A 27,672-nucleotide genomic window follows, 5' to 3' on the forward strand; every position below is an offset into this window, starting at 1 on the left:
AAACTAATGATCTCGTACAACGCTGTGTACAGCGTAAACTGGCTTTTAACAGAATAGAAAGAGGAGTGGGAGGCCTCGGTGCACAACTGAGCAAGAGGTCAAGTACATTAGTGTTTAGTTTGAGAAACAGACGCCTCACAAGTTCTCAACTGACAGCTTCTTTAAATAATACCCGCAAAACACCAGTCTCCAAGTCGACAGTGAAGAGGCGACTCTGGGAAGCTGGCCTTCTCGGAGATAGTTAAGGCTTTGAAATAGCTGAGATAAAAGCACAGGGTCGGGATTGAAACATCAGGCGATACCAAGATAGGAGCAATACAAAGGTATTGTAAGATCATACTGTGATACAAATGTTATATATTGTAGACACTGATGCAACTTTGTGAACAAGATTGTTTGTAGCTGTGATTGAGATGTGACAGATAATTGTTTATGAAAGAGAAATACATATTTTATGTATTTTATTTTATTTATAACAGCACCTCACTCACACTCAAGTCTTCACCAGCAACCTGACGAGGAATGACGGAAATACATATAATTCTATGGATAGCAGCACCTCATCACACACAGTCAAGGAGGAATGACGGAAGGACAGAGTAATAATTAACCCATTATCTGTGTGTGTGTTTACTCTGTGGGTGAGGTAGCGTTGTGGAGAAAGTACCTTTTTGGTTGACTGACCTTAGAATTAGTTAACTTGTTGAAATAAACCATCATATTGACAGAGGTCATGGACTAGGCTTGCAGTCAACATACTATACTATAGCGATGACCATACATCTAATGCCATTGTTATTATACTGAACAAAAATAAACAAAACATGCAACAATTTCAAAGATTTTACTCAGTTACAAAACGTATAAACTCAGCAAAAAAAGAAACTGTCAAGTGTGTTTATTTTCAGCAAACTTAACGTGTAAATATTTGTGTGAACATAAGATTCAACAACTGAGACATAAACTGAACAAGTTCCACAGACATGTGACTAACAGAAATGGAATAATGTGTCCCTGAACAAAGGGGGGGTCAAAATCAAAAGTAAGTCAGTATGGTGTGGCCACCAGCTGTGTTAAGTACTGCAGTGCATCACCTCCTCATGGACTGCACCAGATTAGTCAGTTCTTTCTGTGAGATGTTACCCCACTCTTCCACCAAGGCACCTGCAAGTTCCCGGACATTTCTGGGTGGGAATGGCCCTAGCCCTCACCCTCAAATCCAACAGGTCCCAGATGTGCTCAATGGGATTGAGATCCGGGCTCTTCGCTGGCTATGGCAGAACACTGACATTCCTGTCTTGCAGGAAATCACGCACAGAATGAGCAGTATGGCTGGTGGCATTGTCATGCTGGAGGGTCATGTCAGGATGAGCCTACAGGAAGGGTAGCACATGAGGGAGGAGGATTTCTTCCCTGTAACGCGCAGCGTTGAGATTGCCTGCAATGACAACAAGCTCAGTTAGATGATGCTGTGACACACCGCCCCAGACCATGACGGACCCTCTACCTCCAAATCGATCCCTCTCCAGAGTACAGGCCTCAGTGTAACGCTCATTCCTTCAACGATAAATGCGAATCAGACCATCACCCCTGGTGAGACAAAACCGCAACTCATTAGTGAAGAGCACCTTTTGCCAGTCCTGTCATGTCCAGCGACGGTGGGTTTGTGCCCATAGGCGACGTTGTTGCCGGTGATGTCTGGTGAGGACCTGCCTTACAACATGCCTACAAGCCCTCAGTCCAGCCTCTCTCAGCTTATTGCGGATAGTCTGAGCACTGATGGAGGGATTCTGTGTTCCTGGTCAAAATGGCGCCAGAGGAAAGATTTTTTCTTCAACAAGCAAGACGCACAGGACATTCCCCAAACACCCGACAGGGCCAACATCCCCTTTATTTGCAAGAGGAAGTGACGCAGGTACAGAGGACAAAGAGCCGGATGCCTGGTCAGGACCCAGAAAGGCGCCAACGTGTAATCATTGGACAATAAACTAGACGAGGTACGGTCACGAATATCCTACCAATGGGACATCAAAAACTGTAATATCCTATGTTTTACGGAATCTTTGCTGAATGACGACATGGATATTCAGCTAGCGGGAAGTACGCTGCACCGAGGATAGATGGAACACTGAAGAGGATAGAACAACACACTCTGGTAAGACGAGGGGGAGGCGATCTGTGCATATTTGTAAACAACAGCTGGTGTACGAAATCTAAGGAAGTCTCTAGATTTTGCTCGCCTGAAGTATATTGTGATAAATTGCAGGCCACACTACTTGCCTAGAGAGTTTTCAGCGATACTTTTCGTGGTTGTTTATTTACCACCACAGACAGATGCTGGTACTAAGACCGCACTGAGTCAGCTGTATAAGGAAATAAGCAAACAGGAAACCCCTCACCCAGAGGTGAGGGGCCGAGTGGCCGAAGACATTAATGCAGGGAAACTTAAATAAGTTCTACCAAATTTCCATCAACATGTTAAATTTGCAACCAGAAGGAAAAATAATTCTAGATCACCTGTACTTTACACATAGAGACGCGTACAAAGCTCTCCCTCGCCGTCCATTTGGTAAATCCGACCACAACTGTATCCTCCTGATTCCTGCTTACAAGCAAAAAATGAAGGCAGGAAGCACCAGTGACTCGATCTATAAAAAAGTGGTCAGATGAAGCAGATGCTAAACTACAGGACTGTTTTGCTATCACAGACTGGAACATGTTCCGGGATTCTTCCGATGGCATTGAGGAGTACACCACATCAGTCACTGGCTTTATCAATAAGTGCATCGAGGACGTCGTCCCCACAGTGACTGTACGTACATACCCCAACCAGAAGCCATGGATTACAGGCAACATTCTCACTGAGCTAAAGGGTAGAGCTGCCGCTTTCAAGGTGCGAGACAATTACCCGGAAGCTTACAAGAAGTCCTGCTATGCCCTGCGACGAACCATCAAACAGGCAAAGCGTCAATATAGGGCTAAGATTGAATCATACTACACCGGCTCTGATGCTCGTCTTATGTGGCAGGGCTTGCAAACTATTACAGTCTACAAAGGGAAGCACAGCTGCAAGCTGCAAGCTGCCCAGTGACACGAGCTTCCCAGGCGAGCTAAATCACTTCTATGCTCGCTTCGAGGCAAGCAACACTGAGGCATGCATGAGAGCATCAGCTGTTCCAGACGACTGTGTGATCACGCTCTCCATAGCCGACGTCAGACCTTTTAACAGGGCAACATACACAAGGTTGCGGGGCCAGACGGATTACCAGGATTTGTGCTCTGGGCATGTGTTGACCAACTGGCAGGTGTCTTCACTGACATTTTCAACATGTCCATGATTGAGTCTGTAATACCAACATGTTTCAAGCAGACCACCATACTCCCTGTAACCAAGAACACAAAGACAACCTGCCTAAATGACTACAGACCCGTAGCACTCACATCCATAGGCATGAAGTGCTTTGAAAGGTTGGCAATGGCTCACATCAATACCATGATCCCAGAAACACTAGACCCACTCAATTTGCATACCGCCCCAACAGATCCACAGATGTTGAAATCTCTATTGCACTCCACACTGCCCTTTCCCACCTGGACAAAATGAACACTTATGTGAGAATGCTTTTCATTGACTACAGCTCAGCGTTCAACACCATAGTACCCTCAAAGCTCATCACTAAGCTAAGGATCCTGGGACGAAACACCTCCCTCTGCAACTGGATTGTGGACTTCCTGATGGGCTGACCCCAGGTGGTGAGGGTAGGTAGCAACACATCTGCCATGCTGATCCTCAAAACTGGAGCTCCACAGGGGTGCGTGCTCAGTCCCCTCCTGTACTCCCTGTTCACCCACGACTGCATGGCCATGCATGACTCCAACACCATCCTTCTGTAGCACAGTTGGTAGAGCATGGCGCTTGTAACGCCAGGGTAGTGGGTTCGATTCCCGGGACCACCCATACGTAGAATGTATGCACACATGACTGTAAGTTGCTTTGGATAAAAGCGTCTGCTAAATGGCATATATTATTATTATATTATTAAGTTTGCAGACAAAACAACAGTGGTAGGGCTGATCACCGACGAGACAGCCTACAGGGAGGAGGTCAGAGACCTGGCCGGTTGGTGCCAGAATAACAACCTATCCCTCAACGTTACCAAGACTAAGGAGATGATTGTGGACTACAGGAAAAGGAGGACCGAGCACGCCCCCATTCTCAACAACGGGGCTGTGGTGGAGCAGGTTGAGAGCTTCAAGTTCGTTGGTGTCCACATCAACAACAAACTAGAATGGTCCAAACACACCAAGACAGTCATGAAGAGGGCACGACTAAGCCTATTCCCCCTCAGGAAACTAAAAAGATTTGGCATGGGTCCTAAGATCCTCAAAAGGTTCTACAGCTGCAACATCGAGAGCATCCTGACTGGTTGCATCACTGCCTGGTACGGCAATTCCTCGGCCTCTGACCGCAAGGCACAACAGAGTGTATTGCATACGGCCCAGTACATCACTGGGGCTAAGCTGCCTGCCATCCAGGACCTCTCCACCAGGCGGTGTCAGAGGAAAGCCCTAAAAATTGTCAAAGAAATACTCAGTTTCATCAGCTGTCCAAGAGGCTGGTCTCAGACCACATAAAAAAAGCCGATGTGGATGTCCTGGGCTGACGTGGTTACACGTGGTCTGCGGTTGTGAGGCCACTTGGACGTACTGCCATTCAAATATCTGGCAAATGTTGGACATTCCTGCAGTCAGCATGCCAATTGTACTCTCCCTCAAAACTTGAGAAATCTGTGGCATTGTGTTGTGTGACAAAACTGCACATTTTAGAGTTGCCTTTTATTGTCCCCAGCACAAGGTGCACTTGTGTAATGATGCTGTTTAATCCATTTCTTGATATTCCACACCTGTCAGGTGGATGGATTGTCTTGGCAAAGGAGAAGTACTCACTAAAATGGATGTCATCAAATTTGTGCACACAATTTCATCAAAATAGTCTCTTTGTGCTTATGGAACATTTCTGTGATCTTTTATTTCAGCCCATGAAACATTGGGATCAACACTTTACATATGGCGTTTTTTATTTTGGTTCATTTTATTATTATTACTACTACTATAGTTTCCTATTAAACATATCCTACTAAAACAAATAAATCCTTCATAATTGTTTTTCTATCAGAAACCCACCATATGCTCTTTCTCCCAGGAGTCCTCAATTCACCTGCTGCCACAGCACTGTCACAGTTTACTTATCTACCAAGAGTTTGATCAAACAGCCCTTTCCATTACGACTAGGGTTAGTGTAATTCTGATAGTGGAGTGATATGCTTCCTAAATTTTTTATTTTTTTACAGGAATATGTTTCTTTCCTCCAAGTATTTCCTGTTCGGTTGATCATTAGTTACCCTTTGTTTGCCATTAAACACATTCTTTGATTTCTGACACGTTTGTGAACAATTCAAACATTTATTAATTTGCTGCAATGCACACACGCATTGGCAGGCAAGCTGACACACCTTTTCATGGTCTCTAACACAATATTAACCAGCACACACACACACACACACACACACACACACACACACACACACACACACACACACACACACACACACACACACACACACACACACACACACACACACACACACTCACTCTTATACCTACCTTTGGGGTCAGTGGTACAGGAGCAACAGTAAAGGACAGAATCTTCATCAACACACCTGTCCTCTGGTCACCTCTGCAGCTCGGAGCAGACAAAATGACAAAGGATTATTCTGGGTTCCCCTTAGTTAGGAATGTGTTTAACAATGGCACGGTGGCCCTCAACAACCCGGCGGATATCTCCGTCATTGTGATCTACTTTTTGGTCGTCTTGGCAGTCGGAGTATGGGTGAGTTGCTCAGTCTTTCCATTGACCAGTCTGCAAACTCTTAAACAAATCTGTGTCTATGAATAGTTAACCCCTCAGCAATGATAAAGAGATGCATGGCATGGTTGTCATCTAATCTGAAGAAAAATTGGTTGTTTTCTCTATTCTGAATACGTTAAAGTCCAAGAAACCTTATTAAAAACCAGTGGAAGCATCTGGATAGTGTTTCCTTCTGAATGATAATATGACAAAGTCCTTAGATGTACAAAAGTAAAATATGAATTATGATATTCTACACTTTCATTACAAAGTTATTTTATAATGATCCACATTAGCAGACACCAATGGCAACAGCTAGTCTTTCTGGGGTCCGACACATAACGAAAAAGACATCACAGACAAAAGACTTGACAATTTACAGACATTATTGAAACTATCGCCCATAATAAAGCCGTGGTGCACTGTGATAAACTCTGTCCAATGGCTTCAATACAGTGGTACAGTAGCTGCATTCATATAGACAACATCGCTATAGTCTATAACCGGTATGAATAACCGACTGAATGATTTGTTTTCACATGTAGTGTGTGTATCTATCAGTTACACATACTGTACATGTCAGTACATATATACACACAACAAATAATATATACACACACAACATTCACGGTCGTCTGTTGTCAGATGGCCTCCACATTTTTTTAATCACTAGTAGGTTCTTGGCTGGACTGGTGCAGTATACTTGTTTCTGCAGATATTGACCCAATTGGGCTATTGTGCCAGGAACATTATGCCAACGTTCTCCTCAAGTGTAAGCAAGGAAGGGCATGTCGGTTCTCAAGTATGAATGTCAAGAAGCCTACATTGACTTACACTCTTACAAAAAAAGGAGCTATCTAGAACCTAAAACGCTTCTTCAGCCATCCTCATAGGAGAACCCTTTCCACAGAGGGTTCTACATGGAACCCAAAAGGGTTTTACGTGGAACCAAAAAGGGTTTACCTGGAGCCAAAAAGGGTTCTCCTATAGGGACAGCCGAAGAACCTTTTAGGAACCTTTTTTTCTAAGAGTAACAAGTGCACTGACCTTTCAGTGAAGAATCTTGATTGTTTCAATTGATGTCCTCCTGCCAAATGGATAATATTGACAAATGTTTAAGTCACCAAGAATGTTAGAATTAAATTGCTGAGCAATACAGTTTCATTTGTTATATTGTTTCAGCTATGTGTGGAGAGTAGATGTGCACACATACATACAGCACTAACTACTAGGGCTGTCAAACGATTAACACATTTAATCGAGTTAAACGCAGCATTTGCTAGGATTAATCACGATTGATCACAAATTCAGAATTTGCTCTATTTGAGCTGTAATTTAAGATTCTTTTATACAAAAAAACATTGCAAGAATACTGACGTCTTGATCTTGTCCAAAGTAACAGTTATTAAAATCAGGTAAATTGATAATACACACTTTCTTTAACTTCAATAGCAGTTTGTTTTGAATTGGCATTGTTGTTTTTAGCTGTAGGACTATATACACTACCATTCAAAAGTTTGGGGTCATTAAAATAACATCAAATTGATCAGAAATACAGTGTAGACATGTTTCCAAACAGAATAGAACAGCGCAAACCGTTTCCAAACAGAATAGAAAGAGGAGTGGGAGGCCCCGGTGCACAACTGAGCAAGAGGACAAGTACATTAGAGTGTCTAGTTTGAGAAACAGACGCCTTACAAGTTCTCAACTGGCAACTTCATTAAATAGTACCCGCAAAACACCCGTCTCAACATCAAAGGTGAAGAAGCAACTCCGGGATGCCTGCCTTCTAGGAAGAGTTCCTCTGTCCAGTGTCTGTGTTCTTTTGACAATCTTAATCTTTTATTTTTATTGGCCAGTCTGAGATTTGCCTTTTTCTTTGCAACTCTAGAAGGCCAGCATCCCGGAGTCGCCTCTTCGCTGTTGACTGGTGTTTTGCGGGTACTATTTAATGAAACTGCCAGTTGAGGACTTGTGTGACGTCTTTAACTAGACACTCTAATGTACTTGTCCTCTTGCTCAGTTGTGCACCGGGGCCTCCCACCACTTTTTTTATTCTGGTTCAGCTGTGCTAACATAATTCTGGTTCAGCTGTGCTAACATAATTCTGGTTCAGCTATGCTAACATAATTGCAAAATAGTTTTCTAATGATCAATTAGCCTTTTAAAATTATTAACTTGGATTATCTAACACAATGTGACATTGGAACACAAGGGTGCTGATAATGGGCCTCTGTACGCCTATGTAGATATTCCATAAACAATCTTCAGGTTCCAGCTACAATAGTCATTTACAACATTAACAATGTCTACACTGTATTTCTGATCAATTTGATGTTATTTTAATGACCCCAAACTTTTGAATGGTAGTATATATAGTCCTACAGCTAAAAACAACAATGCCAACTCCACTGTTGGAGGTTAGCATTGGTAATGGTGAGACATTAGCATGCTTTGGGTACATTATCTTTGTGCCTCTAACTTTCTCACTCATTATTTAAAGATAATCTGTAATCATGGTAGCATCCACATCAATGTAGAAGTGGTCACAAACATATTATATTATTTGTTTACAATAGAAGTGATGCAGTCATTGCGTGCTAGGAAAATGGGACCAAATACTAAACGTTTGACTACTTTATTACACTAATTTGTCCAAATACACGACACCTTCAAATGGAGGGACTCGATACATACTGTGCTTTCATTTCTAAACGGTAGAACAGATATGTATGAAAATACCCTCAAATAAAAAGTTATATTCTGTACTGTCCCCTCATATGAAACATTTGATCTCAAATCCAAAATGCTGTAGTATAGAGCCAAATTAAGCGTTTTAGCTTCATTGTCCAAATAAATAGAGGGGGTGTACCTCTCCAGTTATATATAACTGAAAGAGGTGCTAACTACTGTATTCATGTAACCACAAGGTTATTGATCCCTGGCACATGGATATAGTATCTCAAAACAACTCAATGATCCCGTCTATCCTTTGCAGGCTATGGTGAGCACAAACCGAGCCACAGTAGGGGGATTCTTCCTGGCAGGAAGAAGCATGGTGTGGTGGCCTGTGAGTAAAAGTCTTCTCTCAGGACAGTTTATTACATATTATCTCAATAATACATTATGACATTCGAATGCATCCGTCTCTCTCTACTTTGCTGGCCACTGTTTGTGACCCTGGCCCATATTTGGAAAGACACACCCTGTTCTCCTGAACTATCCCAATACTTGCCTGTATTGGAAATGTCCAGCTCATATTTAAATCAGAAAAATTACATTATAAGGGCATTATGTTTTATCTTGTTGCATTGGAGGTCCACAAACACCATACCTTTCATTTTAGACTGATCGGTTCCCAACCACCCAATAATTTTACCATGACACATAGTGCCTAACTTAATTTCCTTCTATGGAACTATGGACTATGGACTTGGCAACCCTTATCCCTGTTATCCTACATGGCATGCCCTTTGCTGTTGTAAATGTTCCTTTATGAATGAAGTGCTCCTCAATGACCTTCCATATCCAAATACTGTGAAATAATATAACTACTCTCTGTATAAATTGATAATGAACATTCCTCTGTCCTTCTTCTATCCCCTTTCCAGATTGGGGCATCTCTCTTTGCCAGCAACATTGGCAGTGGGCATTTTGTCGGCATTGCGGGGACTGCGGCTGCAGCTGGAATTGCCATCGGTGGATTTGAATGGAATGTGAGTGGCAACGTCTAAAGTAAATACCATGATAACCTCTTATGCAAACATCATCATAAAGTCGGACATCTGATATTATCACTCATCTCCATCTTTATTGCACTTTAATTGTATAAAAGGTGATAAATAAATGATCTATACATTCTGGGGCCGATACGCCTGTAGGTTATTGTGTCGATCGATACTTGAGCAAAGCAGTGGATAAAAGCAGTAGCACGTCTAGTAAAAAGGTTCATCTGTCATTTCATGAATTCCCCACCTGAGCCCTTAGAATATGTGTTTTTCAGGCCCTTGTGGTGGTGATCCTTCTTGGATGGCTCTTTGTGCCCATTTACATCAAAGCTGGGGTGAGGACAACCTTTCGTGTTATTAGAGGTGAATTACCATTTTACCAAGCCATTTCAAGTGCTATTCTAACGTGTAATCAGGTATACTGGATGTGTTTAGGTCGTGACCATGCCAGAGTACTTGAAGAAGAGGTTCGGAGGGCAGCGCATCCGCATCTATCTCTCAGTGCTCTCACTCTTCCTCTATGTCTTCACTAAGATCTCAGTAAGTTCCTCATATCTATGTTCATTGTATATCACTGATGTTCAGTCCATAAAAAATGACTAGGCATGTACAATAGCCCCTTTTAGTCCATATAAACCCTTCCGTTGTCCCATGGATAAAAACTCTCTCCTCTTTCTTTTCATTCTCTCTCTCTCTGTCAGGCGGATATGTTCTCTGGAGCCATCTTTATTAACCAGGCTCTGGGGCTGAATATCTACCTAGCTGTGGTTCTCCTACTAAGTATCACTGCTCTATACACAGTCACAGGTATACAGTACTTATGTATATGCTCCACTTAGTGGTGGCTAGTGGCACTTTAAATGGGGAGGATGGGCTCATAGTAGCTAGAGTGGTACTCCCTCACCAGCCTCCTTTGTCACTTACTGTATATACTATATAACTGCATATATAACAGCAATATATAACTAATTCACTGAGAGGAGCCCTAGATCAACTGTGTCCCTGTAAACCAATATGGAGCTCTTACCTGTAACGCTAACTGACCATGGCGTCCTATATGGCTGTATTTGAGTCTTTATAACAAGCCATGTCTGATGACACATATGCCCTCCTCCAAGGCTGTTTATCTCCTGTGCATCATGGGTAATTAGCCATACTCCCTGACATTACTTTTTGTTCTACACTGTAATGATGCATTAATGCCTGGAGATCACTGGGCTTTTCTTGGCTCATCGCGCTCTAGTGACTCTTTTTAAAAATCATTTTACCCCTTTTTTCCCCCAATTTCGTGGTATCCAATCGGTAGTAGTTACAGTCTTGTCTCATCGCTGCAACTCCAGTACGGACTCGGAAGAGGCGAAGGTCGAAAGCCACGCGTCCTCTGAAACACAACCCAACCAAGCCGCACTGCTTCTTGACACAATTCACATCCAACCCGGAAGCTAGCCACACCAATGTGTCGGAGGAAACACCGTACACCTGGCGACCTGGTCAGCGTGCACTGTGCCTGGCCTGACACAGGAGTCGCTAGTGCGCGATGAGACAAGGATATCCCTGCCGGCCAAACGCTCCCCAACCAGGACAAATCTGGGCCAATTGTGCGCCGCCCCATGGGCCTCTCGGTCACGGCCGGCTGCGACAGAGCCTGGGCTCTGCGATGCAGTGCCTTAGACCACTGCGCCACCCGGGAGGCCTTCTAGCGACTCCTTGTGGTGGGCCGGTGCCTGCAAGCTGACTTGGTCGTCAGTTGAACGATGTTTCCTCCAACACATTGGAGTGGGTGCTAAGAAGTGCGACTTGGCGGGGCATGTTTCAGAGGATGCATGACTCGACCTTTGCCTCTCCTGAGCCCGTTGGGGAGTTGCAGCGATGAGAAAAGATCGCAATTGGATGTCACGAAATTGGGGAGAAAAATTGGGGGTAAAATAAATAACCAACTCATCATCAAGCTTTGATTATTTGAATCAGCTGTATAGTGCTCGGGCAAAAACCAAAACAAGAACTGAGAGCGGGTCTGGGAAGTTTGGGAAACCCTGCTGTATAGGATTGGGTTTAGTAAACCCAATCCTATAAATAGAGTGACTCACAACATCAAGTACTGTGATGCACACGTGACAAAGCAATCGTTTCGCACTAGAGTCAACAGCAAATTATGTGTGTATTATTATTCATACGTAGAATGTATGCACACATGACTGTAAGTCGCTTTGGATAAAAGCGTCTGCTAAATGGCATATATTATTATTATTATATTATTATTCATTTTTAAGGGCCTCACTTTGTCTGCAAGGCAGCCCTAGCAAATGTATCTACTCTGTTATCATTGTGCTCATATGAATATCCTACTGTATATTCATGTCCAGCACTACTGAGGGGGAGTTATTACATTTTAGTCATCTAGAAAATTGCTCTGGATAAGAGTGTTAGTGTTAAGTGCCTTACCCAAGGGCCCATCGACCGATTTTTTTACCTAGTCAGTTCAGAGATTTGAACCAGCAAACGTTTGGTTATTGGCCCAACGCTCTTAACTGCTTGGCTACCTGCCACCCATTGATTCTTTATGATAGATAAACAAACGAGCAACTGGACCATTAAAATACGATCCCTTTTGACCATGGGCAATCATTACAGTTAAAAATAAAATATCACATTTATAGTGTAAACGAGTACTACAGGAGCTTTCCACAGCTTAGTCATGTACAACCCTATATGAATAATGATTGGAATTGTATTGTGCTGTATCTCACTAAGTGTACTGTACCGCAGGTGGACTGGCTGCAGTGATCTACACAGACACTTTGCAGACCATCATCATGGTCGTGGGATCTTTCATCCTCATGGGTTATGGTAATGTCTCTTTATGCGTCTATGTCCCTCATGCTGCCCGGTCCCTCTTTTCCAGTTCCAATAACGCCATCTCTCTTCCTCATTGTCGTCCCCCTGCTAATTATCTGGCCTCTCTCATTCCTCTTTCTACTTTTAGTTCATTGCTACTGCTAGTTCATCTGTGATCAGGGTTTCTAACCCTCTCCTGTCTGTCTCCTCAGCCTTCAATAAGGTGGGAGGTTATGAGAACTTCCAGGATCGCTACATGATGGCCATGCCTACTCGGACTGGGGTCAACATCAGTAAGAGATGCTACACCCCTAGGCCTGACTCCTTCCACATCTTCAGGGATGCGGTGACAGGGGACCTGCCTTGGCCAGGCCTGGTGTTTGGTCTCACTGTCCAGGCCACCTGGTATTGGTGCACTGATCAGGTAGCCTACTGCTCTGTAGGGAATTAATAAGTCTAACACCCTCTCTCCCTCCTTCATTCACAGGACAAGCACACACTCACGTCATGTATACACAAACTATCTACCCCCACACACTAATTTGTGCATCATTATCATGGCCACTCTTTCCAAACAGCTCTAAGCTTGTCTTAGCTTAAGTGACTATCTTATGAAGAGAGGAACACTTTTAGTTAGACACAAATGCGCTCCCACAGACTAAGATAAGATTAAAAGTTGATTCACTCAACCACTCACAAATGAGCACTCACTCACACACAGTAAATACACAAGTTGAAACAGCCTATTACATCAGCAGAACTCAAAGCTTCTCTTTTTTATTTTTTATTTTATTAAAACATACAATCTACCTGCAGTAAAGCTGCTCAACATTTACATAACATTCAGTCATCTAACACAGGTATTCCCAAACTGGGGTACGCGCAATGCTGTCGGGGGTACGCCAAATAAAAATGTGATTAACATACACACACATATATATATACATATATATACATATATATACATATATATACATATATATACATATATATACATACACACACACACACACACACACACACACACACACACACACACACACACACACACACACACACACACACACACACACACATACATACATACATACATACATACATACATACATACATACATACATACATACATACATACATACATACATACATACATACATACATACATACATACATACATACATACATACATACATACATACATACATACATACATACATACATACATACATACATACATACATACATACATACATACATACATACATATATATATATATATATATACACATACATACATATACACACATATATATATATATACACACATATACACATGTGCATATATATATATACATACATGTCTTTTACATTTTTATTTAAATTTGATATTTTGTAACATTTTTTTTCACTTTTTCAAACAGTCCATTTATATTTTCCAATGGGGCTATACATTTGGGTGAGGTTTTTTCTCTCACCTAAGTAGACTCGTTTCACTGCAAAAAATAGAATTAAACCGTCTACTGTTCAGCGAAATAACAACACAATGTCAAATACAAGCAGCCGAGTCAAATAATTAACATCCAATCACATTAACCTTTACTCTCTCGTGGGAAACCTTCAATCTTGCGCAGACATTTAGAAATGAAACATGACCATTTGAAAAATAAGCCACAGGAGTTTTTTGAGCAAGAATAAAGATGTGTTTCGAGTAGTAAGACGTGTATAAAAGCAACAGATACCATTCATAAGAAGGGTCTAGAAGCATTTTATATGGTGAGCTACCGAGTGGCTAGGACAGGCATACTATTGTGGAGGACTTAGTTCTTCCTGCTGTCGCGGGTATGGCTGGCACAATGCTGGGGGAAAAGGCCCCCAAAAATTACAGACAATGTCTTCATCAAACAACACTGTTTCACAATGCATCAGTGACATGGCAGGAGATTTAACAATTACTGCTTTGCATACAAGCCAGTGAATTATATGCGTTACAGCTGGATGAGTCAACAGACGTGGCGGGCCTGGCACAGATCCTGGTATATGTCCGTTACGTTTCTGGTGGGTCAATTAAGGAAGACATCTTCTTCTGCAAACCAGTGGAAACCAGGACAACATGAGAGAATTGTGCGGGACAAAATTGAGGCTATGATTAAGAAGTTTGAGCTCTTTTCTGTCTGCATTAACAAGGACAACACACAGGTATTTCCATCATTGTATGATTCTTTGTGTGCAAATGAACTCAAGCTTACGGACAATGTCAAATGTGAAATAGCGAAGAACCTGAGAGCTGGGTGCACAATTACTCAGTTACTTTCCCGAAACGGACGACACAAACAACTAGATTCGTCATCCCTTTCAATGTCCTGCCTCCAGTCCACGTTCTGATGTCTGAACAAGAGAGCCTCATCGAAATTGCAAGAATTGGTTCTGTGAAAATTGAATTTAAATCAGAAGCCACTGCCAGATTTCTGGATAGGGCTGCGCTCAGAGTTTCTTGCCTTGGCAAATCACTCTGCTAAGACACTGATGCCCTTTGCAACCACGTACCTATGTAAGAGTGTATTCTCGGTCCTCACTAGCATGGAAACTAAATACAGGCACAGACTGTGTGGGGAAAATAATTTAAGACAGACTCTCTCCAATACAACCCAACATTGCAGTTATGTGCATCCTTTTAAGCACACCCTTCTCATTTACCTGTGGTGAGTTATTCACAATTTTTGATTTACAAATAAGGTTTTAATACGTAAGATGGTTACAATGATTGATTATTATTATATTATTTGTGCTCTAGTCCTATAAGAGTTCTTTGTCACCTCCCACGAGCCGGGTTGTGACAAAAACTCACACTCATTGTTATGTTTAATAAATGTATTGTATAGTGTGTGTGTGGCAGGCTTACAATGATGGCAAAAAACAACATTTGAGAGTGCGCTGACCCTGGTGCTAGAGGGGGTACACAGCTGGAGGTTGAATGTTTGAAGGGGTACGGGACTATAAAAAGTTGGGAAACCACTGATCTAACAGATTCCCATCCATAGCGAACCACAGAGGCAACCAGGGTCATCGTCCTGCCCAAGTCAAAACGGGGACCCAAACCAGAGACCTAAAGGCCACCGGCTCAAGCTTCCAACCGCCAGGCCACCAACATCCCTCCAGTTTCCAGAGAGTTGCCCATCAACCATCCGAGAGACCGTCCGTGTCAATCAAACATATTTTTTTGTTTTGTTTATTTTTACTTTTATCTTTGACCTTCATTCTATCCCCTGCCCAGCAACTCCACTCCCACTTGTCCCAAGTTCCATATCCCAACCCTCAGCTTTCCTCAGCCCATCCCACCTATCTTTCAAATCTTATCTTAGTTTCTGTTTGTCTAATTCCTATCTGATTCCCCCACTTGGCTGAGGCTCACATGCATTCTACTGTGCTCAGCAATTTGGGTCATGTTTGGAAAGGAAAACATTTAATTTTATGAATATTTCAACTAGAAAAGCTGCATAGTGGGCCTCTCGAGTGGCGCAGTGGTCTAAGGCACTTCACTGCAGTAGTAGTAGAAGCGTTATTACAGACCAGAGTTCAATCCCAGGCTGTGTCGCAGCCGGCCGTGACTGGGAGACCCATGAGGCAGTGTACAATTGGCCCAGTGTTGTCTGGTCTAGGGAGGGTTTGGCCGGCCGGGATGTCCTTGTCCATTAGGCTCTAGCAACTTTAGTGGCAGGCTGGGCGCATGCACTCTGACTTTGGTCGGCAGTTGTATGATGTTTCCTCTGACACATTGGTGCAGCTGGCTTCTGGGTTAAGTGAGCAGTGCGGTTTGGCATGGCCGTGTTTTGGAGGACGCATGGCTCTTGACCTTTGTCTCTCCTGAGTCCATACGGGAGTTGCAGTGAAGGGACAAGACTAACTACCAATTGTGGAGAAAAAGGGGTAAAAAGTACAAAAAAAAGCTGCATAGTGCATACACATTTGTGCCTGTCAGTAGATCTGTGTTTGTATGGAAGTAAACCCGTTTTTTCCCTCTCTTGATATGGATTCTTGGCATATTCAAGCAATATAGCGGCACCATACTTACAGAGTTGGTGCACCATACAGAGTATGCTTTGACCATGAAAACTGAGCCTTGAAGATTCAATCCATCACCTCTAGTCACTGGAGGCCTTTTTTCTCTCCCCTGTCCTCTAGGTGATTGTCCAGCGCTGTTTATCTGCCAAAAGTCTATCTCATGTCAAGGCTGGCTGCATCCTGTGTGGCTACCTGAAGCTGTTGCCCATGTTCGTCATGGTCTTCCCTGGTATGATCAGCCGAATCCTCTACCCAGACGAGGTGGCGTGTGTGGACCCGGATGAGTGCCAGATGTACTGTGGTGCCAGCGTGGGCTGCACCAACATCGCCTATCCCAAACTAGTGGTAGACCTCATGCCAAATGGTGGATAACAGAAGACGCATGTACAGATGTAGAATCTTGATTTGAATCAGTTTGCTACAGCAGGAAAAAAAATGCAGGAGCAACAGGAAAATGTGAATTATTATGTAGGTTATAATTGGACATTTTTGTATGGGTTGATACATTTTTCAAAAGTCGAAATTACAAACTTCTGAAGCCTTTTTAAACCGCAAATACACTACAAATGTATAATGTCCTATATCTGTAGTAATAATGACAGTCCTGGCACCACTACCAACACCAATACTACTGCTACAAATAGTGTACTATTGTACCAAATACAGTACTAGTCCTTATACCAGGACAATAGTTGTCTTCTACAACCTACCATCACATTTGTTTGTCTCTTATTCTTTCTCTTTTCTCTTTTCCACACCTATCCACCTTCCCTCCCATCCTGTTCTCCTTCTCATTACCTCCTCCCTGCTCTCTCTTCTTGTCCTCCCTCTCTCACCTGCAGGTCTGCGAGGCCTGATGCTGTCGGTGATGATGGCGTCTCTGATGAGCTCCCTGACCTCAATCTTCAACAGTGCCAGCACCCTGTTCACCATGGACATCTACACCAAGATACGCAGCTCTGCCTCCGAGAAGGAACTCATGATCGCTGGGAGGTACAGTAAACACACATCTCTGCATGCTCAAGTTCTTTGGAGTTAAATTGCTTTAATGCATACGTCACTATGCTAGTGTTTGTGTTTGTTCGTATTTTAGATAAATGGGTAAGATTGATTGTATTATCGTTGTCTGTAAAGGGTATTCATCCTGGTTCTGATCGGGGTGAGTATAGCGTGGATCCCTGTGGTCCAGTCTGCTCAGAGCGGCCAGCTCTTTGACTACATCCAGTCCATCACCAGCTACCTGACCCCGCCCATCGCAGCCACCTTCATGCTCGCCATCTTCTGTAAGCGTGTCAACGAGCCGGTGAGTCTCCATCTAAACCAAACTCCCTGTGATATAAACTAGTTTACTTTAGCCACTTGTTGTTTGAACGGGTTAATTTAACCTGTGGTCTAATGTAGTGTAGTTTATCTGTACTCTGCCTGTTTGGCTCAAAGATCCCTGGTTACCACGTTCACCATTTACTGTCTTGTTCCTGATAAAGTTTTTTTTTTGTGTAATAGGAAGTGAACCATGAGAAAGTGTTGAGTAACAGACTTCTCTTCACTCTCCTTTCCCCCCCTTCAGGGTGTGTTCTATGGGCTTATGATAGGCCTGGCCATTGGCCTATCCAGGATGATCGCTGAGTTTGCCTATGGGACGGGCAGCTGTGTGGCCCCGACTAACTGTCCTGAGATCATCTGTGGAGTCCACTACCTCTACTTCTCCATCATTCTGTTCTGCATTTCGTGCTTGGTGATACTCACCATCTCCCTCATGACCAAACCCATTGAAGACATACATGTAAGTTACAAATACCAAACTGATTTTGTTATTCTTCCATCCGTGAATGCTAATTGTATAAAAACTCAGTCATTCTGCTATTTCTAAATGAACTTCTGCCCATTTGTTTGTCCCATGCCTCTACCTCCCTCCAACTCCAGTTGTACCGGTTGTGCTGGAAGCTGAGGAACCACACAGAGGAGAGGTTGGATCTGGAGATAGATGATTGGACAGAAAACCAAGAATCAGACTATATGGATATTGAAGGTAAGAGAGGTCTCTCTCCCATCTCCATCTGTTATTCCGTGACATACAGTGCCTTCGGAAAGAATTCAGACCCCTTGACTTTTTCCACATTTTGTTACGTTACATCCTTATTCTAAAATTAATTTAAAAAAAAATCATCAGCAATCTATACCCCATAATGACAAAACAAAAAAAGTTTTTTAGATTGTTTTCAAATGTATTAAAAATAAAAAACAGAAATACCTTATTGGCATAAGGATTCAGACCCTTTGCTATGAGACTCAAAAAAATTGAGCTCAGGTGCATCCTGTTTCCATTGATCATTCTTGAGATGTTTCTACAACTTGATTGAAGTCCACCAGTGGTAAATTCAATTGATTGGACATGATTTTGAAAGGCACAGACCTGTATAATATCTCACAGTTGACGGTGCATGTCAGAGCAAAAACCAAGGCATGAGGTCAAAGGAATTGTCTGTAGAGCTCTGAGACAAGATTGTGTTGAGGCACAGATCTGGGGAAGGGTACAAAGACATTTCTGCAGCATTGAATGTCCCCATCATTCTTAAATGGAAGAAGTTTAGAACCACTAAGACTCTTCCTAGAGCTGGCTGCCCAGCCAATCTGACCAATTGTGGAAAAAGGGCCTTGGTCAGGGAGGTGACCAAGAGCCCGATGGTCACTCTGACAGAGCTCTAGAGTTCCTCTGTGGAGATGGGAGAACCTTCCAGAAGGTCAACCATCTCTGCAGCACTCCACCAATCAGGCCTTTATGGTATAATGGCCAGAAGGAAGCCACCCCTCAGTAAAAGGCACAAGACAGCCCACTTGGAGTTGGCCAAAAGGCATCTAAAGACTCTCAGACCATGAGAAACAAGATTCTCTGGTCTGATGAAACCAAGATTTAACTCTTTGGCCTGAATGCAAAGCGTCATGTCTGGAGGAAACCTGGCACCATCCCTACGGTGAAGCATGGTCGTGGCAGCATCATGCTGTGGGGATGTTTTTCAGTGGCAGGGACAGGGAGACTAGTCAAGATTGAGGCAAAGATGAACAGAGCAAAGTACATAGCGATCCTTGATGAAAACCTGCTCCAGAGCACTCAGGACCTCAGACTGGGGTGAAGGTTCACCTTCCAACAGGACAACGACCCTAAGCACACAGCCAAGACAATGCATGAGTGGCTTCAGGACAAGTCTGAGTGGCCCAGCCAGAGCCCGGATTTGAACCTGATCAAACATCTCTAGAGAGACCTGAAAATAGCTGTGCAGTGGTGCTCTCCAACCAACCTGACTGCTTAAGAGGATTTGCAAGGAGAATGGGAGAAACTTCCCAAATACAGGTGTGCCAAGCTTGTCGCTCCATACCCAAGAAGACTTGCTGTAATTGCTGCCAAAGGTTCTTCAACAAAGTACTGAGTAAATGGTCTGAATACTTATGTAAATGTGATTTAAGTTTTATATTTGTAATACATTTGCAAATATGTCTAATAACCTGTTTTGCGATGTCATTATGGGGTATTGTGTGTAGACAATTTAATCAGTTTAAGAATAAGTCTGTAACATAACACAATGTGGAGTAAGTCAAAGAGTCTGAAGACTTTCCAAAGGCACTGTACATAGAAATGTTTTTATCACATCTACACACACGCACACATCCCTACTCATCCCTGTGTTTGTGTGTCTGTGCAGATCCCACAGAGGAGCCAGGCTGTTGTAAGAAGGCAGTGTTGAACTTCTGTGGTTTGGAAAAGTCGAATGCTCCCGCGCTGAGTGCTGAAGAGCAGGCTGAGCTGCAGAGGAAACTCACAGACACATCAGAGAAACCCCTGTGGAGGAATGTGGTCAATGCCAATGGCATTATCCTCCTGTGTGTCTGTGTCTTCTTCCACGGTTTCTACGGTTAAACATCTCCTCATCCTGGACCTCCACTGCCCTAGAGTCTGGACTGTCTAACCATAAACTTGAGTAGTCTCGTCTTTCAACCCTGAAATCCCCCCCAGACTCACAGGCCCACGATGCACTGTACATAGCAACCTCTCTTACACATCCTCCCCCTATCCATCATCTGGGGGCCTGAACTGATTTATCCACACCCCTGTAACGTGGTCAATGCTACGACCGCCTTGGCTTCAAGAAACCCTGCTCCATGCCTGTATGACTGTCCTTGACACTATCTGGGAGTCACAAAACTCCTTTGTTAGATGTTCTTTGCTTTGTGGACTTTTACATTTAGTGTATGTACAATGAATGTGTAATGAAGATAGTAATGAGGATGATGATGTTGATGGAGGATCTGAATAGGACTTAGTGTCCAATGGTATCCAATGTTTCTTTCTGCCCTTCATGAAGTTACTAAAGTTTGGTATATTGCAACCACTAGGTGGAGCTGCAGTATGAATAAACGTAAGATTGAACAGTATCATTACCAAGGTAACACTGTACGGCCAGTGGATTTAATGGCAATGAGACATAAAATGTAATGTAATGAGAGGACAAATACCATATGCATGAGCATGCATGACATGTACTAACTCATCTGTAATCTAATTAATAATGTATTCCATCTTAGTTAGAAAAAATTTGAACACTAACATATTTTTCAGAGAGGAAGGGACGCACAAACTCACACATTCGATCTCCTACCTTGAATCAAGCCTGGTTTTTGTGACGTTCTATCAAAGACAACATTTTTTTGCCATGTTTCATCTTTTCTCTAGCTGTCATTTTGTTTTGCTACATGCTAATGAATGATATCTCAAGGATGGAAGGAGCAGGGAATCTTCTAATTATTACTGGAGTAATAATCCACTCAACACACACACACACACACACACACGAGCCATGACCCCCTGCTTGTCACAACGCTAAGTGCACCTGAAGGACCAACAATGTAAAATGCCACGGCCAAGTTTAGTTTACACTCTGTTAGTGTAAGTATACCTGTTGCAAGAAGTATACCCTAACCCTAGACTGGTATTATAGTTGTTCCATGTAATTTCAGCAAACTATGACACCCACCATCTCTGTTTCTAAGTAAAGAAATTGTTAATTTAGTTAGAAACAGATAAAAGCATTCCTGCAACTTTATGTTGTTGAAAACTATTTTAACTCTAAAATTATGTCTTGATTGCAAAAAATTGGCCATTTCAATTTATAGAATTCATATAATATGAAATAAATACAGTACCCAACATCTGATTTGGACCAAACCTCTTCCTAACAATGATACAGACGCGAATAATCCAAATAAATGGTCAAAAGCCAACCAGAGACACCCCAAACCCCACATCAAGCCAACCCCAACGGCCAGTATACAGTATTATCTGTCTGACAAGTAGTATGATGCTGTAGCCTGGAGTATTGTTTCTTCATACTATGTAATGTATTCATAGTGGTTATTTTCCCACGTTCAGAGAAACAAGGGCTATATTCTATCAGATCCGCACTAACCGGAGGTGCACTGCAATAGAGCTGTCATATCTACAAGAGGCTCCTTGCGAATCCAAAATAGACGTAGGACCTCTAACGAGTTTTGGTGGTTCTACTAAGCTAATACAATGGAGGTTGGAAGTTTACATACACTTAGGTTGGAGTCATAAAAAAATTACTTTTCAACCACTCCACAAATTTCTTGTTAAGATAGGGGGCAGCATTTTCATGTTCGGATGAAAAGTGTGCCCAGAGGAAACTTCCTGCTACTCAAGTCCAGAAGCTAATATATGCATATTATTAGTAGTATTGCATAGAAAACACGCTGAAGTTTATAAAACTGTTTGAATTATGTATGTAAGTATAACAGAACTCATATGGTAGGCGAAAACCTGAGAAAAATCCAACCAGGAAGTGGGAAATCTGATGTTTGTAGTTTTTCAACTAATTTCCAATCGAATGTACAGTGTCTATGGGGTCATATTGCACGTCCTAATGCTTCCACTAGATGTCAACAGTCTTTAGAACGTTTTTTGAGGCTTCTACTGTGAAGTGGGGGCGAAGGAGAGCTGATTCAACCAGAGGCCTGCTAGAGTGCCATGAGCTGATCACGCGCGCACACGTGAGAGCGACCTGTGTTCCATTGCAATTCTAAAGACAAAGGAATTCTCCGGTTGGAACATTATTGAAGATTTATGTTAAAAACATCCTAAATATTGATTCTATACATCGTTTGACATGTTTCTACGAACTGTAATATAACTTTTTGAACTTTTCGTCTGAACTTTCGCCTGGACTTGCCCGCGCCTCGTGAGTTTGGATTTGTTTACCTAAAGCGCTAACAAAAGGAAGTATTTGGACATAAATGATGGACTTTATCGAACAAAACAAACATTTATTGTGGAACTGGGATTCCTGGAAGTGCATTCTGATGAAGATCATCAAAGGTAGGTGAATATTTATAACGCTATTTCTGACTTTTACTGACTCCACAACATGGCGGGTATCTGCATGGCTTGTTTTTGTGTCTGAGCGACGTACTCAGATTATTGCATAGTTGCTTTTTCTGTAAAGCTTTTTTTATATCTGACACAGCGGTTGCATTAAGGAGAAGTATATCTATGATTCTGTTCATAATAGTTGTATGTTTTTTAAAAGTTTATTATGAGTATTGTCGTGTCTTTAGCTATGCCGGATTAAGTGATATGACATGCTATTCTATAAAATAATTTCTCCGTAATTAATATTACCTGATTGAGCTAATCATGTACATGTAATTAACTAGAGAGTCGGGCACCACAAAATAATATTTATAGAGCTGTTATCTTCCGAATAAACTCTTAAAGACCTAGTAATATTTTACATCAATAGCAGTCAATATTAATTGTCATCTTAATTCAGTCTCATCTGAAAGTTGCAAATTCTTAGTTATCTGCACGAACCCTGGCTAACAAGTTGAATCAGCAATACAAAATTGGGTTTAATTATTTATTTACTAAATACCTAACTAATCACACAGAATTACACATACACATAATTAAGTCATAACTTGATTACAAATGACGTCATAAAGGAAAACGTCCCTAGCGGACAGAACAGATATGACAGCTTGTTACACAAAAGAAAAGGGGCTGGGTTTGAGTGAAAGAGCGGGAAGACTGAGGAACAAAGGGAATAAGCTGTGCTATCGTAAATGCAGTATCTTATGCATTCTAAATTACAGCCCATTTGGAAAATATATACTCTGAGCTGCGCTTCGGTAGGTTGGTGGTAGATGGGAGGCCGTGTTGCCCAACCGAGTCCTGTGTCCTTTGAAGAATGTCTCTGCTGGTAAATTGAATACGTTGTAGTAACGTCGTTGTGTGATAGACGGGACACTCTGTCTATTCCTTCCTAACCCTTGTTTGCATCTGCTGTTGCTAACTCAACGGCTAGGAGGTATCACTTCTGTAGTGAATAAGAGTTCAAAGTTCATAGCATTCGCAACCAAAGCTCATGCTGATGTTGGCTTCGTTCTGTAGATATTATCTGAACCATTCTGACTTCGGACCGTCGTCCTCACGTCCTCGGAACAGGAGGTTACATTGTCGTCAAGGGCTTATATAGGAAGGGAGAGGAGGGCGTGTTTGAAAAGTTTTATAGCCCATGACCCTTCACAGGGGCGGGCCACTGATTGGGCAGAGCCCTATCTTATGAAAACCCAAATCTCACATTTTAGAAGCTAAAATCACATTTCATCCCATCACAAATAATTTCATATTCAAACATTTAAATTGAACAACAATTCCATGTGAATCCGATAACTCTGATGTGTAGACTTCCACTGTAGAGTTCATGTCATCTTATCATTGATGAGAATGTCTCAGACGACAACCGAACTGACATAATATTCATTAAGTACCACTGCATATGTTCCATTGGTCGGATTACCAGAATATAGTTAATTTCTCCCCACCTTCTGATGTTCCCAGAATCTCTATGTTAACCTAGGGTTTTGTAAATGTAACCTCAGTAGTGTAGAGTGAGGAAAAAGGGGGGAAGAGGTATTTATGACTGTCATAAACCTACCCCCCAGGCCAACGTCATGACAGTATTTCTCTAAATTGATGTGGCTCTCTGAAATTTCACTGGATGTTTTTGAGGCACATTACTGACCATAAAGCGCCAATGAAAACTGAGATTTTGGGATATAAATATCAACTGTATCGAACAAAACATACATGTATTGTGTTACATGAAGTCCGATGACTACCATCTGATGAAGATCATCAAAGGTTAGTGATACATTTTATCTCTATTTCTGCTTTTTGTGACTCCTCTCTTTGGCTGGAAAATGGCTGTGTGTGTTTTTGTGACTAGGCTCTGACCTAACATAATCATATGGTGTGCTTTTGCTGTAAAGCCTTTTTGAAATTGGACATGATGGGTAGATAAACAAGAAGTTTATCTTTAGTTTGGTGTATTGCAATTGTGAATGTATGAAAGTTAGATTTTGCGCTCCGCCTTTTCAGAGGAATGTTGTCGAGGGGTTCCGCTAGCAGTATAGTTTTGGCAAGTCAGTTAGGACATCTACTTTTTGCATGACACAAGTCATTTTTCCAACAATTGTTTACAGACAGATTATTTCACTTATAATTCACTGCATCACAATTTCGGTGGGTCAGAAGTTTACATACACTAAGTTGACTGTGCCTTTAAACAGCTTGGAAAATTCCAGAAAATGATGTCATGGCTTTAGAAGCTTCCAATAGGCTAATTGACATAATTTGAGTCAATTGGAGGTGTACCTGTGTATGTATTTCAAGGCCTACCATCAAACTCAGTGCCTCTTTGCTTGACATCATGGGAAATTCAAAAGAAATCTGCCAAGACAAGTCTGGTTCATCCTTGGGAACGATTTCCAAATGCCTGAAGGTACCACGTTCATCTGTACAAACAATAGTACGCAAGTATTAACACCATGGGACCACGCAGCCGTCATACCGCTCAGGAAGGAGAGGCGTTGTCTCCTAGAGATGTACTTTGGTGCGAAAAGTGCAAATCATTCCCAGAACAACAGCAAAGTACCATGTGAAGATGCTGGAGGAAACAGGCACAAAAGTATCTATATCCACAGTCCTATATCGACATAACCTGAATGGCTGCTCAGCATGGAAGAAGCCACTGCTCAAAAAACGCCATAAAAAAGCCAGACTACGGTTTGCAACTGCACATGGAGACAAAGATCAGCAGATCTGGTCTGCTGAAACAAAAAAAAAAATGTTTGGCTAAATGACTATCGTTATGTTTGGAGGGGGATGCTTGCAAGCCAAAGAACACCATCCCAACCGTGAAGCACGGGGGTGGCAGCATCATGTTGTGGGGGTGCTTTGCTACAGGAGGGACTGGTGCACTTCACAAAATAGATGGTATTATGGAAGGGAAAATTACATGGATATATTGAAGCAATATCACAAGACATCAGTCAAGAACTTAATGCTTGGTCGCAAATGGGTCTTTCAAATGGACAATGACCCCAAGCATACTTCCAAAGTTGTGGCAAAATGGCTTAAGGACAACAAAGTCAAGGTATTGGAGTGGCCATCACAAAGCCCTGATCTCAAGCTTATAGAAAATGTGTTGGCAGAACTGAGAGTGTGTGCGATCAAGGAGGCCTACAAATCTGACTCAGTTACACCAGCTCTGTCAGGAGGAATGGGCCAAAATTCACCCAACTTATAGTGGGAAGCTTGTGGAAGGCTACCCAAAACATTTGAACCAAGTTTAACAATTTAAAGGCAATGCTACCAAGTACTAACTGAGTATGTATGTAAACTTTTGACCCACTGGGAATGTGATAAAATAAATAAAGCTGAAATAAATCATTCTCTCTACTATTATTTTGACATTTCACATTCTTAAAATAAAGTGGTGATCCTAACTGACCTAAGACAGGGAATGTTAACTCGGATTAAATGTCAGGAATTGTGAAAAACTGAGTTTAAATGTATTTGGCTTAAGTGTATGTAAACTTCAGACTTCAACTGTATATAGAATTGTTTTAAGATGGTCATACCATGGATCATTTAGCTATTTGATTTATAAATGTAGGTATTCCAATTTTCAGGATGTCTCCTGGTCTGACAAACAGTGCTGAAACTCTGCCACTTTCCAATACAGAGGCGGATGTTGTGGATTGAGACGGAGCCATGCAAAGAAACAGATATCTCCAGCTGATGAATTTTTAAGAGCCCACAACATCAAAGATCCACCACAATATTTTACAGTTGGTATGAGGTTATTTTCTGTATACAGTGCCTTGCGAAAGTATTCGGCCCCCTTGAACTTTGCGACCTTTTGCCACATTTCAGGCTTCAAACATAAAGATATAAAACAAGTGGGACACAATCATGAAGTGGAACGACATTTATTGAATATTTCAAACTTTTTTAACAAATCAAAAACTGAAAAATTGGGCGTGCAAAATTATTCAGCCCCTTTACTTTCAGTGCAGCAAACTCTCTCCAGAAGTTCAGTGAGGATCTCTGAATGATCCAATGTTCACCTAAATGACTAATGATGATAAATACAATCCACCTGTGTGTAATCAAGTCTCCGTATAAATGCACCTGCACTGTGATAGTCTCAGAGGTCCGTTAAAAGCGCAGAGAGCATCATGAAGAACAAGGAACACACCAGGCAGGTCCGAGATTCTGTTGTGAAGAAGTTTAAAGCCGGATTTGGATACAAAAAGATTTCCCAAGCTTTAAACATCCCAAGGAGCACTGTGCAAGTGATAATATTGAAATGGAAGGAGTATCAGACCACTGCAAATCTACCAAGAACTGGCCGTCCTTCTAAACTTTCAGCTCATACAAGGAGAAGATCAGAGATGCAGGCAAGAGGCCCATGATCACTCTGGATGAACTGCAGAGATCTACAGCTGAGGTGGGAGACTCTGTCCATAGGACAACAATCAGTCGTATATTGCACAAATCTGGCCTCTATGGAAGAGTGGCAAGAAGAAAGCCATTTCTTAAAGATATCCATAAAAAGTGTCGTTCAAAGTTTGCCACAAGCCACCTGGGAGACACACCAAACATGTGGAAGAAGGTGCTCTGGTCAGATGAAACCAAAATTGAACTTTTTGGTAACAATGCAAAACGTTATGTTTGGCGTAAAAGCAACACCCTGAACACACCATCCCCACTGTCAAACATGGTGG

General features: G+C 42.1%; 1 protein-coding gene across 2 annotated transcripts; it reads left to right on the forward strand.

Annotated features, from left to right (window-relative positions):
* The first annotated feature begins 5,615 nt into the window (after window positions 1–5,615).
* Window positions 5,616–21,301, forward strand: LOC118385218 (sodium/glucose cotransporter 1-like). 2 transcript variants are annotated; one of them, XM_035772169.2, is made up of 14 exons: window positions 5,616–5,890; window positions 8,907–8,978; window positions 9,520–9,624; window positions 9,912–9,971; window positions 10,072–10,176; window positions 10,338–10,443; window positions 12,403–12,483; window positions 12,684–12,895; window positions 16,651–16,894; window positions 17,373–17,523; window positions 17,665–17,833; window positions 18,098–18,313; window positions 18,454–18,559; window positions 20,229–21,301. In XM_035772169.2, exons 1-14 carry the CDS (start codon window positions 5,759–5,761, stop codon window positions 20,441–20,443), a joined length of 1,974 nt encoding a protein of 657 aa, XP_035628062.1. In that variant the 5' UTR covers window positions 5,616–5,758; the 3' UTR covers window positions 20,444–21,301. The 2 variants fall into 2 exon arrangements, with proteins under 2 accessions (XP_035628062.1, XP_035628063.1); XM_035772170.2 differs by lacking the exons at window positions 5,616–5,890; window positions 8,907–8,978 and having other exon boundaries at window positions 9,558–9,624; window positions 10,053–10,176.
* Window positions 21,302–27,672: the final 6,371 nt, after the last annotated feature.

Source organism: Oncorhynchus keta, chromosome 6 (assembly GCF_023373465.1).
Source record: "Oncorhynchus keta strain PuntledgeMale-10-30-2019 chromosome 6, Oket_V2, whole genome shotgun sequence".
NCBI lineage: Eukaryota > Metazoa > Chordata > Actinopteri > Salmoniformes > Salmonidae > Oncorhynchus > Oncorhynchus keta.